The 19,379-nt window shown below is 41.1% G+C and overlaps 1 protein-coding gene across 1 annotated transcript; it reads right to left on the bottom strand.

Annotated features, from left to right (window-relative positions):
* Positions 1 to 14,825: 14,825 nt before the first annotated feature.
* On the bottom strand, positions 14,826 to 15,776 carry LOC141134219 (olfactory receptor 11L1-like). The gene has a single exon (XM_073623802.1). It carries the CDS (start codon positions 15,774 to 15,776, stop codon positions 14,826 to 14,828), a length of 951 nt encoding a protein of 316 aa, XP_073479903.1.
* Positions 15,777 to 19,379: the final 3,603 nt, after the last annotated feature.

The following is a 19,379-nucleotide window of genomic DNA, read 5'->3' as shown; positions in this document are numbered from 1 at the left end:
TAGTGGTGCCTTATGTACAATTAACATAACTAGATGCCCTTTTTATTAAACCAATCTTTTTGAGTTCAAATCCATTTTAAACTGACTTAAGTAATGCTAATTTTCAGGCAAAATTGAAGAATTTCACATTTTCTGGATCATTTGCTTCTGCTCTCATAAATTGTAAACTCTTCTAACCTAAGAACTTTTCCTCCCTTTGCCAGGCACCATTGTATCCGGGGGCTGCTCAGTCTTTCCATTAAAAAGAAGCAAAAGTGGGCTTTGTTTAAAGTGAGTGGAGTTTTGTATTTCTTTTTTCTTTTGTAGATATATTGTTTTTTATTTAATGTATTTAAGTATTTTAGGTGCTCAAAGCACAGCTTTCAGTTTTAATTTGTTCTTAGAGAGTCATTTGTTTCCAGAAAAAAAGCTATGTTGAAAAACAGTGTGCAACTCGCATTATATCACTTACATTTACCACATCTCCTATTTCCATAGTAAAAATAAAAGTTAAGCATACACTGATTAGACCTATTATTTCTGATTAACTTCCACTCTCTCCGAATCATACCATGCCACACAACATGAACAGAACTGATCTTTATCATTCAGCCCCCATTAGCTTTAATGGGTTTCAGGTTCGCCTCCTGAAATTAAACCAGGTACAGTCGGCTCATCCCTATTTGTAAGGGTGTCCCTAACCTGGTCAAGCAAACACAGGCAAGGACAATTATGGAAACAATGGGTACTACTTTAGCCATGAAGGATATTAAAGGCCTCAATTCCACCTTCTTTTTATGCAAAATCATTTCTGAAAAAAAGGCTAAAAACCTAACTTGTGAAAGTGATGTTAGCCATTTTAACAGATTATTTACAGATTTACTTTTTTGCAACTTTCTATTAGTAAAGCAGATTTTCACTTTATCTGAACATCACAAAACAAAGACACTATTTAATTGTTAATATTTAGATCAAACTCCCCCATTCATCCATGTGTCCACGCTTTATTTTGCTGAGAAATCAGTTTGAAAAACAGCCCCTAGCATTTCAGCCTGTGGCCTTGAGTAAGGGCAGACGATTCATGTAGCATTTAATTCCTTGAATCCATCTGCCCTTAGCTAAGGCACACAGGTATGAGGCTGTGCTTAGCTGAAAAAGCCATCCTACCCTCATGAAGACTCCTGTGATGTATGACATCATTTGCCTAGGCATAGAAACCAGGTGACTGAATACATGAATAAAAAAGGTTTACAACAAGTAATTATAACATACCCTTCTATCTATTTATTATTGCTAGCAGCATGAGAATTATAAATAGTGAATGCTGAATAAGAGAGTAAAATCCCACTTTAGTTTAACTTTAATAATTATTTTTTCCTGACTTAACCTTCTCTGGTCATACAAAATTGGGCAGGGATGGTAAGACTGTATCTAAAACACTTGCAAGCAATCATATCCATGGACTACTGGGTTTCAAGGATGTACCTCTGGCTGGAAATAGGCTTTGAGGTACTAGCTTTCCCTCCTGCATGCGTTATATCAGAAAAAGCCTTTAGGACAGTGGGGATAATTTGTGACTGAGAAGCTGGATTACAGAGGACCACTAAACACTGCAGATAGTGAAAAGAAAAAAATCCCTGTGTGGTGGACTTTTAAGGCACGATAATTTTTCAAAGGATTTTAGTAAAGTATTTTGATAGTGTCAAAAAATATTTATTTGGGAAATATATAGAAAAGATATATAAAAACATGGAATGTTTGAACACTTCTAAAACGTATACACCGTCATATGCATAAATGTACAATACAGTTTGTGATTTCTTGCACCCAACGCGTTTCAGAGTACTAAGTTGTCTCCTTCTTCAGGGGTATAAGCAAGAAGAAACTATATTTAAATGTTATAACGGTATAGTCAAAATTCCAGTGGTTGTATCTTTAAAAACATATGAGAGTACAAATGCCTTCAAGTTCTCATTCAGGAGACCCCCAGTGGTGTAAATGTGTGCAGATGTCAGACCCAGGAGGAAGCCGCCGCTAACCCAACACCCCCTCCTCCACCAGGGGAGGGATGACCAACCAGAGGGCAGGGGGAGCTTGAAACACTGGGGTCAGGAAAAGAGAAGCCCTGTTAATGGTGGGGTTGTTCCTACACAAAGCGAGTGGGGTAACATAGGACCACAGCTCTTGAAAGCAAACGTTTGTTGTGACCGCTCGTCTCGACATCCCGCAATCCAATGAAGGGGATGTAAACGCTGCAGATATGACTAATAGAATCAATTAATTTATTTTATGTGTGTTTAACTAAGAAAATACCAAACACTTTTTGGGTATATGAGGCTATGGCAGGGAGTTGGGATGCACCTGGGGTTAGGGTGTGTGGTGTTTTGGTTATCTGATGTCGATGGTAGCAGTTCAAATAGTAATTGGTGAAGGAAGTCGTGCAGTAGTGGTTGCAAAATCATTTCGGGTATGCCCCAAAATTTGATGTTATTGCGACATGAGCAGTCTTCGAGATCCACTAATTTGGCCAATATTCTTTTGATTTCTTCCTCATGGTCATTATATTCATCAATAACATTGTTATGGGCATGGCAGATATCTTCTATTTTGTCTTCAGCATGGGACATCCTAAGGGAAAGGTCCTGTACTGCAGAGGTTACATTAGTCAGCATAGCTGTCATATCCATGTGCAAAGATTCTTAGAGAGACAGGAGTATGTCTTTAAGGTCAGCAATGGTGGCAGGTTGGGCAGAGGAAGGATAGTCCTCAAGGGGTCTCATTAGTTGTAGTGAGGGATGGGGTCTAGCTGGGAGCCTTTCACCTGCATCTCCACCTCCCTGCCTGGACTTTTTGAGTTTTGTGGGGCTGTCAAAAGGGGAAGACTCACCATTTGTTTTGTCCAGAGGAGCCATGCTGATGCCCTGTGGAGGTGCAGCTGCATGTTCTCTCCCTGCCGACACTGTGCCTCTGTGTGCCGCGTGTGAGGAGAAGGCGCTGCTGCCATTTTGTTGTAGCCCATCTCCGGCCGGCAGGTAGAAATCAGTAAGCTTCTGCGGGCCAGAGCAGGCATTCCAATGTTTAGACATATCGGGTAGGTGTCTGGGCTCTTTGTAGGTTTGCTGGTGTGCAAAAAGGGTCACCTCCGTTGCTGTGGATAGTCACTGGGTGAACTACAGAACCAGAGCTCCCTCACTCTGCCTCCATGAAGATTTGCAGCCGGCCACGCCCTTCCGAAGATTAATTTTTATTGTTGACCTTTTTTATTAAAACTTTTTCAAATATGTGTTGTGTTTATTTGCATTGAAAAATGTTTTTGTGAATGAGTAACTAAGGGTACTATGAACCCTAGTTTATTATTGTGGGGGGGGATATCTGGGAGAGGCCCTGTTTTTAAAGGGGGCTTCCAGAACCCAACAAGCTCCCTGTCTACCAACCCCCACAACCACCTGCAAGGGATATGGGGAAGAGGCCCTTATCCTCATTAACATGGGGAAAAAAGTGTTTTTCCAGGGGGACCACCTGGCAAGGTTCCCTACCCATGCTGGGTGGCTGGTATAGTTCAGGAAGGAAGGTGCATGCTTGCTGCACTCTCCTTTCAAGGACAGCCAGCCTGCATGTTCAGATAAGGGCCTGGTATGGATTTTAGTGTGACCCCATATCATTTATTTTGTTTCTTGAGTGGGGCACATCCTAAAATCCATAAGAGTCTGGTATAGATTTTTGGGGCACCCACACTCTGTTGTTTATTTTGCATGGGGTTCTTCCTTTAAATCTATACCAGACCCTCATCAAGGATAAGGGCCAGGTATTCATTTTGAGGGAAATGCATCCTTTCTTTTTTTTTTCATTTAGCAGTACTTTTTCTTTTTTGTTTCTTAACCACTTCAGCCCTGGAAGATTTTACCCCCTTCCTGACCAGAGTGCTTTTTACAATTTGGCACTGCGTCACTTTGAATGACAATTGCACAGTCATGCAATGCTGTACCCAAACAAAATTTGCATCCTTTTTTCCCACAAACAGAGCTTTATTTGATATTTGGTATTTGATCACCTTTTTATTTTTGTGCTATAAACAAAAAAAGAGAGACAATTTTGAAAAAAATATTTACACACACAAATCCCTGTGCTGGCACTCGTGCATGGGGTCCCCCGCCATGCAGTGGGTGTGTGCGCGCCCTCTGGTGGCTGAAAAGGGGAAGTACGCACCCATACGGGATTCCGCCCAGGAGAGCCATTCTGCCGCAGTATATCTGCGTGAGCCAGCTTGGAACTGGTTAAAAAACAAAGAACAAAAATGGGGTTAGCCCTAAAATCCATATCATATGGGTAAAATACATACCCTTATCATAGATAATGGTCTAGTGTGGATTTTAAGAGAAGAACCCACACATAAAAGACTTACATCCCCACAACATCTTTAATATCAATATGTCCATATTTGGTAGATATTGTAACCGTGGATATCCCACCCCTTTTTTAAATTTTTCCACCAGCTGGGGAGCTGTCGTTCACTACACGTCTCTGCCAGAAGTGGAGATATCCGTAGTCAGTGTATTTACTGTTTCAGCAGGTTGAAAATAGAGGACATGAGGTCAAAGATGTGTATGTGTTTATTTACTTTTCCTTTTTTTTGTGAATGAACAACAAGGGGTAATGTTGGGGAAGTATCTGGGAAGCCCTTCATTTTCAAGGGGTCTTCCAAATTCTGATCAACTCCCCTCCACAGACCCCATCAACCACTGGGCAATGTGGTAGGGCAGAGGCCCTTGTGCTCATTAACAATGGGGAAAGGTGCTTTGCAAGATACCCTTCCTGTTTTTAGGGTAGTGCTGCAGGCTGACAACACCCCTTTCCTGGTCAGCCAGGCTGCCTGTTCAGATAAAATATTTGGAGGACCTTTGGAGAAGTCTGTGGGACTTTTTTCTTTTAATAAGCTGACATTGAAATGTCATGTGACAGCTATTTAAATTATATGCCTGCAAACATGTAGAAGTCATCAGGTGTATGATCACTTTCACAGTACAACAGAACTGCATTTTTGTGTATTCATTCATTTTTGTGTATTTTTTTGTGCCCTGAAGGAGACTACAATCTAAGGTTTCTAACTTACAGTCATACATACAAAAGGGCCAGTTTAGGCAGGAGACAAATAACCTACCAATATGTCTTTGGAGTGTGGGAGGAAACCCACACAGGTACAGGGAGAACATGCAAACTGCAAGTACATAAAGCTATAGTTGGGATATGAACAGAGAACCCTAGAGCTGCCAGACAAATGTGCTAAACGCTGAAAATATGTGCTTGATAAATAGCTGCACACATTTGGTGCAACATAAAAAAAATTATACCACTGACATAACATAACCTAAAAAGTACCACTATTTTAAGTATATACATTTTTTTAATGAGGGGGGTTAAACTAAGAACTTGTATGTGGAAAATTAAAAAACACCCCATAGACAAGTGGTTAGGAATGTTCGCACAATAAAATATGTAAGTATTCACAGTGGCATAGTGGCTAGCACTTCTGCCTGGCAGCACTGGGTTATCAGTTTGTATAAAAAAATCCTGTTTACTTTATCTGCAAACAATTGGATAACTAAAGTGAATATTCACCAATTAATTGTGTGAATATTCTTAGATCTATTAGAAAATCCTCCTCAAGGTTTTACCAACAAGAAATGTCAAAATATCCAGGCACCAAAAATCTAAGCATTACTATATTCTGGCAACAGATTGCCACTAATGAATATATAAGAATTAAATAGCCAATGTCTCTTACTCAAGAGCCCCCCCCGCCTTATATTCAAAAACTGACAAGACAGGCGCATGTGCGGTAGCGACCAAGATGGCCGCATAGCCCTGGAGCTCTGCACCGTGACAGCGCTGTAAAACCCAACAGCAGCAGCAGACAGAGACCTTGACCCGAGCCTTATCAGACACCTATCGAGAGGGGACGGCTCTGGGATTCACCCAATGCCATCGGATACAGTCAGAAGAGACCTGCTGAGCCAGCTGTACTTGGCTCTTCCCCAGCCCGGCCGAAGCAAGATGGCGGCTGCCACGACATGAGGCCTGGACCGGGAGTCGACTGAATCAATAGCTGACCAGGATGCTCCACAGCCTGCACAGCCATTACACTGCTTCCACAGGAAAGGAGCACAGTGAGTACCTGGCAGCACACCACTCACTCCCCAGCATCCACAGAATCACTTCTTGGGATGGTAATGGGCAATACTAATCAGTCTCCAGGGAGCACTGTACTATCTACCCCAGGCACACCAGGCATAGGAACATTCAGCCACACCCCCACACCCTCTGACTTTCCCTCCATGATGGAAGCCTTTGCCAACATGCTTGCAAAGGGCCTGGCCAAAACAGCAGCACAGATCACCATACATGATGATCTGCAACACATTGGCACCAGAATAGATGCAATAGAAAAGAAAACAGACCAATCAGTTGCAAAGATTAATCAGAATGCAGACAGGATACAGGATCTTCAGGACCACTTAGAGACAGCAATGTCCAAAATTGATGAGTTAGAAAACAGGTCAAGACGCTATAATTTTAGGATCCGAGGCCTGCCTGAATCAGTCAAGGAAGTCCATGTAGCAGTCCACACATTAATAAAAGACTTAATCCCCACCATACCAGAACACCGTCTAGAGCTTGACAGAGCACACAGAGCCCTGCAACTATTACACACAGATGGATTACCACCAGACATTATTGTAAAACCACATTTTTATGTGGTAAAAGAAGAAGTGATGAAAAGAGCCCTCAATGCTAACAAGCTCACGATCCAGGGTCACCAAATCCAGATTTTTGTGGACCTATCCCCTTATACAGTCCAAAAAAATGCGTTCCTTGAAACCACTGCTGCAAGTGCTAACTCAAAAAGAAATCACCTATTGATGGTCCTTCCCCTTCAGGCTGAATTACTCCCATGGAAATAAGCCGTTTACCTTCTCTTCATTCCCAGAAGGGGAATGTCTTCTTCTACACCTGGGACTAATCACGCAAGATAACCCATTCCTGTCCTCCCTGAAAGCATCCTCTTCCGTGAAAAGGCCCTCTCCGCCGAGTCCGCTAACACCGATCTGGCAACAACAACAATTGAAGAAGCTGAGGGAAGCACACCCCGTCTGAGGAAGGATTCCAGGACCTGGACAAAGATGTCCGGCTGATCACCCTCAAGAACTGAACTTTAGAAAGCCACATGTTGTTTTCGTGTTATTGATAGGGAGCCCCTCAGCTAGTAAGATCCCAGGGTAATAAGTCATATTCACTCTGTAGTTCAAGGACAAAATCTAGACCTACCCCCTGACTGTCCCATTATTATATATATCTGAATGGGGCTTTATTCCCGTTACAATGCCACTTAGGTTTCACTGCAGCATCAGCCCATATAGGCCAAGCTGATTTACTCCATCCGGGAAATCCCGGCTCCTAGGATAAGAGGCCTGAGCTTTTCTTTATTAACACAGTAGAAAATGACTCGTAAGGCCCAGGGGTGGTCCGAGTGGAGATCCGGAGCCTACCTGGCCTGTGTCAACAAACCCACCTTTTGGGGAGAGGGCGCAGGGTCTGTGGGGGCTGGGGATCTACCACGCGGACACCTTTGACACAAGGTCGGGGCCAGGTTTCTGTTCTTATGCTTCTGTTCATAGGTTTTTTGTTCACATAATACTGTTTTTGGATTTAGTTCATGAAAAAGTTTTAGTCTGGGTAGCCGTTGCGGGTGCAATGCACCTCCGCCTGACTTTGAGGGATATATGTTACCCCCTCGGGGTCTGAGTGATACTCCCCAATTAAAGGATTATTGCCTTGTTTCTGATTCAGCTGGGAAGCTGCTAGTCCCTTCCTGACCCAAATGGGTTTGGGTAATTTGGGTTTTGTACATATCCTAATGTCTTCTCTTTTTTCCACCCTCTTTGATTTCCTCTTCTTTTCGTCCTTCCCCTCTCTATTCTCCCAGTACTCCCTGACCATTGAAAATGACTGGATTGTTCCACTATTCAACCCTCGGGCACAAGGTCCAGAAGGCTACAAATGATTTCCACCACCACCAGGTATTTGTCTGCTCAAGGTGAGCTTTTTCTTTCTAGCACAATACTCCGCTAATCCAGCAAATGGCAGGGTGAAACTGCAAGTTATCACCCACAATGTACAGGGGATCAACTCCCCAGGGAAAAGAAGAAAATTATTCCAACTATACCACACCTTAAAAACAAATGTGTTGCTTCTTCAAGAAACCCAATTCCTCCTACAATCCTTCATTTATCCACCAAAGCTACCCCCAATTCTTTTTAGCAAATGCTGAAAATAAAACAAGAGGAGTAGCAATCTGTTTGTCCAAACACCTGGACTTTGCCCCCTCCAATGTAATCAAGGACCCGGAAGGGAGGCTTCTCCTAGTGGAGGGAACTATAGACAGTGAGACATACACTTTCATCTCATACTACTCCCCCAACAAAGGTCAGAAAAATGTATTTGAAACACTGATGAAAACCCTACAGCCTCACTGCAGAGGCATGGTGTTAATGGGAGGAGATTCGAACACTGCGTTCGACCACTCCTTGGATAAATCTCCCAGGGGTCCCCCAAAACTGAAACGACCTTCCAAAAAATTGCACAGCTTCTGAACACTTGCAAAATAATAGATATCTGGTGGGAATTTAACCCCCACACCAAGGATTATACACACTATTCTGCCCCACATCGCACATATACCCAGATAGACCACATCTTCCTGCAATCTGCAACAACCTTACCCCACTAGCACTCTCCTCCAAAATCTGTGACACATCTCTGTCAGATCATTCTATTGTTTCCATACTAATGCAGCAACCACTAGGGGCCAGGGGAACTCTCAAATGGCACCTAAACGAGTCAATTCTCACCAACCCAACACACTGTACACTATTAGAAAAGAACCTGAAAGAATACTTCACAGATAATGACAACAACACTGTCTCTCTAGCCACTCTATTGGCAGCACATAAAACAGTTATCAGGGGAAAACTAATACAACTATCCTCACAATTAAAACGGGAATGTGAAAATGAAATTAAGAGATTGACAGGGGAATTTCTCACCGTAAGCAGACAACACAAGCAAAGACTCAACCCCAGCAACTTGGCCCAGCTAGAAACCGCACGAGCGAACCTTAATTTAGCCTTGACCACTGCGGTGGAAAAGCACCTTTGTTGTCTGGTGCTAAATTCTATTCAGGGACAGAATAGGCTCCAGACTAGCAACGAAACTTAGTCCAAGGCAGCGTTCTTTAGCATTCCCCAAGATAAGATCTGCATCAGGCGATCTGACCCAAAATCCCATTAGAATCATGGACACATTCAAAAAATTCTACGACACCTCTATAGGGAATGGCCCCAACCTTCGCCATCTAAATTGGAAGATTTCCTTAGAAACATATCACTTCCCAAAATATCCCAAGACCATAGGGAACTCCTTGACCAACCCTTCTCTTTGGAGGAAATTCTGGAGGTCATAAAATCTCAAAAATGGGTCATCCCCAGGCCCGGATGGTCTATCATTATGTTATTACAAGAAATTTGGACAGGTACTAACCCTCTTTATGTCTAAGTTCTTCAACTCTCTCCGGCATGGAGCCCCCTTAAACAAAGACATAAATTCTGCATTCATCTCGATCATCCCCAAACTAGGGAAAGACGTGAGTGATGTTAATAATTACCGCCCATTATAGCTAATTAACAATGACCTCAAAATAATGACCAAAATTTTAGCAATTAGACTATCATGTTTTATCGCAAAATACATTCACAAGGGCCAGGTGGGCTTCATCCCAGAGAGACTGGACCAGATTAAGAGGGTGATAGATGTCATTTCCATCCTGAACTCCAGCTGGGATGGGGGGACTCAACAAGAAGCATTTCTATTATCATTAGACCTCCAGAAGGCCTTTGATTCCTTCTCGTGGCTCTTTCTTTTTGAGATACTAGAGAGGTGGGGTTTTTGGGCCAAAATTCCTGTGTACAATTAACTCACTCTATTCCACCCCTTCTGCACAAATCCGCATGATGGGCCACTATTCTGAAACAGTCAATATATTGAGAGGAACCTAACAAACTCTCCCTGATAATCTTTGCGATAGAGCCGCTAGCAATAGTGATCCGGTCCAATCCTGACATTAAGGGGGTTCTCTGCAGAACACAAGAGCACAAATGTGCGTTGTTTGCAGATGACTTGCTGCTCTTTCTCACTTCCCCATTAATTTCCACGCCCAACTTAATGCGGCTTCTGAAGGACTTTAGCAAGATTTCAGGGCTTGAAGTTAACGTTGCTAAATCAGTGGGGTTAAATATAACTGTCCCTACCCCACTAATAGTCCAGTCAAAGGATCACTTCCCATTCTCCTGGGCTCCAAACACAATCCCATATTTGGGAATCAAACTACCTGCCAAAATGGATCAAGTTTTCTCCGCTAATTACCCCAATATTCCATAAAATAGATGAAGACTTAAAGGCATGGTCAAAGTGTGGTCTAGCTTGGCTGGGGAGGATTAACGCGGTCAAGATGACACTTCTTCCACACCTGCTATATCTATTCTGTGCCCTCCCCATCCCCCACCAGAAGAAAACACCAAGCACAGTCCAAGCTAAAATAATCACATTTCTTTGGGGTAAACAAGGCCACCGTTCTAAGAAAGAAATTCTCTTTTGCCTGAAAAATCAGGGGGGTCTGGGACTTCCCAATCTTTGGTGGTACTACAAGGCTGCACAACTGACCCAAATATCTATAGCCTACTCAAAAGGCCCAAACCAGATTGGATCAATATGGAAAGACAGGCGACTTCCTCCCACACTATAGATTACCTCCTCTAGTGCCCCCCCCAATTTAAGACCCACAGTCTTAGCCCCCACACTATCCCATTCACTAGTGCTTTCTGACTCCCTACATAAACAGGAAACACTAATCTTAAACATGAAACTACTTGCACATCTCTTCCACAACCCATCTTTTACACCAAGCATGAATATCCTCGCCTTCAAATGGTGGCTAAATAAGTGATTGTTTCGAATCGATCACTTCCTCTCCTCATTAGGCCCCATATCATTGGGCTATTGTATAAGTAAACTTGAAATGCCGGACACGGAGAGGTTCAGACTGTCACAGATAATTCACTTCTTACACTCAATTTGGTCAAACAAGCCTGAACCCCCTAAACCCACTATTTACAAATTATGGTGTGCCAATATGTTGGATCAGAGGGGAGGTATCTCCATCATTTATGCCTCTCTAGCAGACAATACCTCCAAGCCCTCCTATGCTCAAGCCTGGGAATCAGACATAGGAATCAACCTAGGTCAGGAAAAATGGTTTCATGCATTTAAAACATCATACAAGGGCATTATGAATATCTCCTTAATTGAAGCCAGCATCAAAATAATCACAAGATGGTACTATGTCCCACTTAGACTGGCTAGGTTCTACCCTACCACCTCTACCCTTTGCTTCAGAGGGTGCAACCTTGTCGGCTCCATGTATCATACCTGGTGGACATGTCCACGTATCAGGTCATATTGGAACAAAGTGTTTAATTTAATTGGCAAAGTTACGGGAGTAGAACCCGACAATTGAGGTCCTGAACCACAGGGTAGACAAAGCCTCCAAAGGAGACCAGACTTTGATTTTCTTCATGGTCCTAGGCGCAAAAATCACAGGGGCTAGCTCCTGGAAGAAACCCGCAGTTTCCCTTCAGGCAGCAAAAAATAAAATCTCCTGGATAATGTCCCAAGAACAAATACTAGCCAAACTGCAAGATAAAGTAACAATCTTTGAGACAACTTGGGAACCTTGGGCTAAATACGTCAAAATACCACTCTATCCTGGTCAGAATCTTCTTCAATGACAACGTACTAACACCACTACTCCCCTCCTCTCTTCCCTCTAGGGGATTTTCTCCCTTCTAGCTCTTACTTTTCTTCTTTCCCCTTTCATCAGTAATTTACAACTTCTCAACAAAACAAAGGAAAAGGGTTGACTTTGTAAGTCCTCTAGTAGGTAACGTTTTCATAGTAACCTGAATTTTGGGTACCATTTAGCCTCTTATTATAATTCATGGATTTACCAACATGGAAAATGTTACCTGTGAGGGTTTCGGAGTCATCCCTTTCACGTTTCTCCACTGACTCAATCTAAAAGGAAGCGTGTATTGGGACTGTGGGGTTGGGGCCAGACTGTTCCGACCGGACACCCCTAGTCCACAGTGCAAACCCATTGGGGTGGCGGGGAGGGGTTTGGTCGGCGCAGGACTGACACAATCCCAGGTCCGGCAAGATACTATATGTTAAATATCAATTGTTTCATTTTTTACACTCATGTTTTATTTAGCATTTTTGTTAGAAATTACTTTAACCCCCCATAAAATGTATTATCTAAAAGAATAGGCTCTGGAGGAATAATTGGTGACCATTTCCATTTTTTTTTACACAAAATTTGTGCAGCCATCTATCATGCACATGTTTTTAGGACAAAATACAATTAAATTATTTTAATGCACACCAACATGATACAATACCCTTTTTTTCTGTAAAATATAAAAGCTGGGGTTGTGTTGAGTAAATAAATACCAAACATGAACATATCAAAATTGTACACTCTTGTGAAATGGCAACAAACTACAGTACCTACAGTTTTTCATATGTGATTATTATGTATTATTTTTATTTATTTTAATTTATTTTAATACTTTTTTGTTATTGCCAATGTCTCCCCTGCCCTCTAGTGCAGCTAATCAAACTCACACACCAACTTTTTGAGATGGGAACGAGGGACATCTATTAACAAAAGTATGTAGACATAGGACACACCCCCTGCCATGCCCCCTTAACCACTTGTCGACCGTGCCATGTAGATATATGTCAGCAGAATGGCACGCCTGTGCAAAGTAACATATATTTACATCACTTTGAATTTCACGCCATGCAGGTGCGTGTGCCAGCGGTGCAGGGCGTGCACCCCTGCAGCAAGCTCCATGACCATCCGCCGGTGTCCCGCGATCATGTCACAGAGCTGCAGAACGGGGAGAGTCCAGTGTAAAAAAGGCATCTCCCCGTTCTGCCTAGTGACACGACACTGATCTTCTGCTCCCTGTAATCAGGAGCAGTGATCAGCGTCATGTCACTCGTAGCCCAGCCCCCACACAGTTAGAACACATCCCTAGGTCACACTTAACCTCTTCCCTGCCCCTACTGGTTAACCCCTTCACTGCCAGTCACATTTATACAGTAATCAGTGCATTTTTATAGCACTGATCGCTGTTTAAATGTGAATGGTCCCAAAATAGTGTCAAAAGTGTCCGATGTGTCCATCATAATGTCGCAGTCATGATAAAAATCACTGATCACCGCCATTACTACTAAAAAAAAATATTAATGAAAATGCCATAAAACTATCCCCTATTTTGTAGATGCTATAACTTTTGCGCAAACCAATCAATAAACACTTATTGCGATTTTTTTTTAACAAAAATATGTAGAAGAATATGTATCGGCCTAAACTGAGGAAAAAAATGTTTTATTATTGATTTTTTGGGATTATTTATTATAGCAAAAAGTAAAAACTATTGCTTTTTTTTTCAAAATTGTCTCTCTATTTTTGTTTATATTGCAAAAAATAAAAACCGCAGGGGTGATCAAATACCACTAAAAGAAAGCTCTATTTGTGGGAAAAAAAGGAAGTCAAATTTGTTCGGGAGCCACGTCACATGACTGCGCAATTGTCAGTTAAAATGACAGAGCGTCGAATCGCAAAAAGTGGCCCGGTCTTTTGGCAGCCAAATCCTCCGGGGCTGAAGTGCTTAAAGGAGAAAGTGCTTTTTTTTACCACTACTGGCTTGTGCAATTTACAAATGCAGCAATTTAGAAATGGGATGCATGTATGCAATGGTGTGCTTATTATGTATTATTTTTTTTATTTTAATCATTTTTTAATACTTTTTTTTATGCCCAATGTCTCCCCTTCCCTCTAGTGCAGCTAGTCAAACTCACACACCATACCTCCCAACTTTTTGAGAGCGGGGGACACCTATTTGCAAAGGTATGTAGGCATAGGACACACCATCTGCCATGCCTCCCTAAAGGAGAATAAAAAAAATATATAAAAATGATTAGGTAAACCAACAAGTGCTTTTTTTTTTTTAAACTACATTTTTTTTTTAAACCACTACTATTATTTTATACTGGCTTGTGAAAATTACAAATGCAGCAATTTAGAAATTGGATGAAAGGCTTAGAACTGGAAAACACTTTTTGAAAGATAAAAAAAGTGCATTTTATATACAACTATATAGATCAGACCAAAATGAGGGACAAATGGAAAGAGGAACAGAGGAACTTTGTTCCAATCAGGGATAGTCCCTCAAAATCAGGGACAGTTGGGAGCTATGACACACTACTTGTAAGGGTGTCCCTGCCCTGGTCAAGCAAACACAGGCAGGGACAACAATGCAAACAATGGGTATTGCTTTATCCATGAATTCTTTCTATGCAAAATGGTTTCTGAAACAAGTTAGAAAAAGCCATGAACCACAAACACACAGAATTGACCATAAACTCCAACAGTAACACAGAAAGATATAGAAATTATTTTTTCTTTCGGTGAGTAGGAGAGAACTAAAACCTAAGATTTTCCCTCGCTTCCTGTTTAGTGAAACCACTGTAATTATGACGGGAAGCACCCAGAAAGAAATAAAAGGGCAAAAAGGTATTCTTATCTTCCCCCCACTCAATCCAAATAAATTGGCTTTACTTTAATTTTAATTATTTGATCATAGCCTTGTAAAGTCATTTAAATGTTTTTAATTATTTTTGACATTCAAGTTTAAAAAGTTGTTACTAATTTTTCCCGCAACTTGTTTCAATTCTTTATTCCTCAGGCTGTATATAATTGGGTTCAGCAATGGGGTGAATACAGTATACAGTAAGGACAAGAATTTAGTAATGTCCCATGACTGTACTCTACTAGGTATCAAATACACGCAGACAATGGTACCATAAAAAATGGAGACAACAGTCAAGTGGGAACTGCACGTTGAGAAAACTTTCTGCCTCCCAGTAATAGACGGGATTTCAAAAATAGTGAAAATGATGTAAACATACGATACAATTATGATAAAAAATGGGATTACAGCAAACACTGCACTCAGTGATGTTGCTTCTAGTTGAATGATGGTGGTGTCAGAGCAGGAAAGTTGTAGGATCGGATCAAGATCACAGAAAAAGTGATCGATGATATTGGGACCACAAAACTGTAATGTGGATATGGTTAAAGTGGGAATCAAAACTGCTAAGAAACTTAAGCTCCAACTTATGATAACTGTTATCCAACAAAATTGGTGACTCATTAACAAAGTATAATGCAAAGGTTTACAGATGGCCACATATCTGTCATAAGACATCACTGTCAGAAGAAGACACTCCAAACTTTCTGTTGCAGCAAAGAAATAGAACTGGGTGATACATTCAGAAACTGATACAGTAGTAGAATTTTCTAAAACAGTATGGAGCATGGTAGGAACAACATCAGTTGTTAAAAAGATATCTGATACAGATAATTGGGAGAGGAAGAAGTACATGGGAGAATGGAGGGTTTTGCTGTAGGACACCAATGTGATGATCAGGAGGTTTCCACATATTGTAACACAATACAATATAAGAAAGAGAAAGAAGACCAAAAATGTTATGCTTGTAGGGATATGAAACCCCAAGAACTGGATCACAGTAATCACAGTTACATTTTTCTCATCCATAACCTGAAAACAGGATATAAAATGTATTTGAAACTAGTTTGCTTGGCAAGTAAAAATTATTCCAACCAAATTTGTATGGTGAGAAAGAAGAAAAGGAAAAAAGTATGGAATTAAAAAGGCAGGTGGGTGGATAGGAAGACATGGATGAGAAAAAGAAGGAAGTGAGGGAGAAAGGAAAGGAAAGAAGGTATGAGGGACAAATACAAATAAAAAACAGGACCAACAAGAGAAGTCCTATGCATGGTGCAATTACACATAACAATCAACCAGATCAAAGTTTATTAGGGACAAAACTGGTCAATTGATCTCCATATCTCCATAGAATAGTGTACTTTACACATTTAAGTAGTTACTTGTTAGCTAGCAACAATTGCATAATGCTAAGGATCCTCCAGTAGTACAAACTAGTAAATATTGTTCAAGTTTGCAAAATAAAAAAATATACAATTAACAAAATGGAAATAAAAAAACTTGACTTGAGTTTTAGTATTCTAAATCTACACATTGCACATATTTTCCAATAACAGTTAATTACAACAGCAGTAATACCAACAGATAAAGATCAAATGAAATTCAGCAGATCCATATTTCCTCTTAGGTGTTTTCTCTGATTATATAAAGTACCATGGCTTTTATTTATATATGCAGAATACATTGCATGCAACCACTGGGGGTATTAATGGCTTAGCAATATTTCCATGGGATCAATTGTGATTGTTAAATCAACAAATTATTTTTAGATTTTTTTTTTTTCTTTTCAGCAAAAGTTTCTTAATTATGTGTTAATAGTAAGTTAAATTATCTTTATGATATAATATGAATTGCAGAAGCTTTGCTCAAATTGCAAAGCAAAGTACTAGTAACCTGAAGCAGATCTTTTACCTTGTCCTGACTTACCATGCCTTGCTCTGCACTTTGTAACTATGTGCAGTAAATTATTTTGGAAAGGGCAGGGCTTTGATACTTCATCACCTCATACAAGGGGATTTAAAGACTGGTAGAGGAATGATCATTTAATTTATTTAATTTTTAAATAATACTTGGTATAAATAATGCTTGGAACAAAGGTCCAGCAGAGGTAGTGGGGCAGTCAACAGTAAATGGCTTCAAACATGCATGGGCAAAAAAAGATCTATACTTAGCAAATTAAAAAAGAATTCAGAAAGAAATGGGCAGACTTGATGGACTACTTGGTCATTTTCTGCTGTCACGTTCCTATGTTTCTATGTTTATATACTGTTTATTGATTTTTCAGATATATAAACTACAGTACAAATTATACCAAAGTCATAAATAATTAGACAAGGTGAAATCAATTTTTTACAAAGATAGATGTATCCATTATACACAAACCACTCTACAGAACAAGAGTAGATATTCCATATACAGGTAGTGTCCATAGGCGTGCGCACAGGGTGTGCCAGGTGTGCCTGGGCACACCCTAATCGCCTTGTGTGGTGCATATTCCCCCCTGTTTAGACCACTGATATTTTATCCCCCAAAAAAATGTTACAAAAGAAAATAATTTTTTTAAAAATAAAATAAACAAAATTACACTGTCCACTGCCCTACTGACACCATCAGTGCATATATGCATATGTATTTGAGCTTTGTGGTGCACACCCTAATGCAAGAGGCTGCACACACCTATGGTAGTGTCCCATTAGGGCAGAGAGGAGTGAATAGATGTAGGATCTCCCAGGGGTTACATTCAACCCAGTGGGTCAGAGCAACCTCTGGGAGGCCTTAATTAAGCTGTAAACATCAAATGAGTGCACTGTACTCAACATGAAAGAGAAAAAGGGGAGGGAAGAAAAGGGCAGAAGGGTGGAATGTGGAGGAAAAGGGACAAAGGGGAAAGGAGAGGGAAAGGAGCATTTGAGAGAGAGAGAGAGGAGGAGAGGTAGAGGTAGTGTAGGTTCCAATATCTAAATAGACTAAATCAGCACTCAGAAAAAAAAAGAATGGTAGAGACCACAATGTTAAAGAATATCCTCTCGGGGGATATTGCTTTGCATTTATTGAAAATTACAGTGGCTGCAGATTGAAAAGGAAAGGTAATTTTTAATAAAATTCAATTGCAATATGACTTGTATCACAATTGTACACACTACATTATTTTTTCTTTATTTGCTTTTTTTGTGGAGTTACCCTTTAACCAGTAGCGGTGCATCCATTAACCTCTTCCCATCCCGAGTATAGTCAAATGACAGCCGCAAGGTGGTTCTCTCATCATGGATGGCCATCATATGACGTCCTTGGCTTCCCAGCTGTTGGGGGGCACGCGCTGCTGCGTAACTCGGGAGCCGATGCACGTGCCTGTCGGCCGTGATGTCCGCCAGGCACCCACGATTGCCGGTCACAGAACAGGGACATGGATCTATGTGTGAGGGAGAGGAGACCGATCGTGTGTTCCCAGTACAGAGGAACACCGATCGGTCACCAACCCTAGTCAGTCCCCTCCGTACACAGTTAGAATCACTCCCTAGGTAACACATTTAACCCCTTGATTGCCCTCTAGTGTTAACCCCTTCCCTGCCAGTGACATTTATACAGTAATCAGTGCATTTTAATAGCACTGTTTGCTGTTTAAATGTGAATGGTCCCAAAATAGTGTTAAAACTGTCCGATCTGTCCGCCACAATATCGCAGTCCTGACAAAAATTGCAGATCGCCGCCATTACTAGTAAAAAATAAATTAAAAAATGCCATAAATCTTTCCCCTATTTTGTAGGTGCTATAACTTTTGTGCAAACCAATCAATATACGTTTATTGTGATTTTTTTTACCAAAAATATGTAGAAGAATACATATCGGCCTAAACTGAGGAAGAAATATGTTTTTTTTTTTTTTTTTTAATTGGGATATTTATTATAGCAAAAAGTAAAAAAATATTGTTTTTTTCAAAATTGTCAGTATTTTTTTGTTTATAGCGCAAAAAATAAAAAGCTCTATTTGTGGGAAAAAACAATCAAAATGTCATATGGGTACAGTGTTGTATGACCGCACAATTGTCATTCAAAGTGTAACAGCGCTGAAAGCTGAAAATTGGCCTGGGCAGGAAGGGGATGAAAATGCCCTGTATTGAAGTGGTTAAGGGTGCACGGGTGCTGCCCCCTCTGTCACGCCACCTCCCTCTGTGTAGAAGGGATAGATTCATGAATCTATCCATGGCGGCTGTAGCCATCCCCTATTCAGTCGTCCGGCCCCTTTTCAGATGCTGGGCGCCTCAATTCCAGGGGTGGGGGTGTTTTTTTAAGCAACTGGCTCTAATAGGCTCTATTAGGCTTCAAAAAAAGTGGACTTGGAGCTAAAATTATTGCGCTCACAGTCCATCCAGGTGTGTTAGAAAAGCAAATGACTATTTGCTTTTCTAACACTGAACTGCCTCTCAGCCAATCAGGAGGCACGGATCTAATACCCATCAATTGATTGGCTGAAGGCACAGGCGCTCTAATTGGACGCCTAACAGAATGGAAACAGAGATGCACGGGAGGACAGAGAACCATGGAGGATGCATGAGCCATTGTCTAACCTGCTGCATGTCTCACAGCATCGCTGTCACCCGCTGCTTGGCAGGATGGGGTAAGTGCTGGTTAGCGA

Source organism: Aquarana catesbeiana, linkage group LG03 (genome assembly GCF_042186555.1).
Source record: "Aquarana catesbeiana isolate 2022-GZ linkage group LG03, ASM4218655v1, whole genome shotgun sequence".
In the NCBI taxonomy this organism is placed as follows: domain Eukaryota; kingdom Metazoa; phylum Chordata; class Amphibia; order Anura; family Ranidae; genus Aquarana; species Aquarana catesbeiana.
This window is presented reverse-complemented; position numbering and strand designations above follow the sequence as displayed.

Coding starts and splice junctions, on each gene's coding strand:
- LOC141134219 (XM_073623802.1), bottom strand. CDS start 15,776: ATGGATGAGAAAAATGTAACTGTGATTACTGTGATCCAGTTCTTGGGG.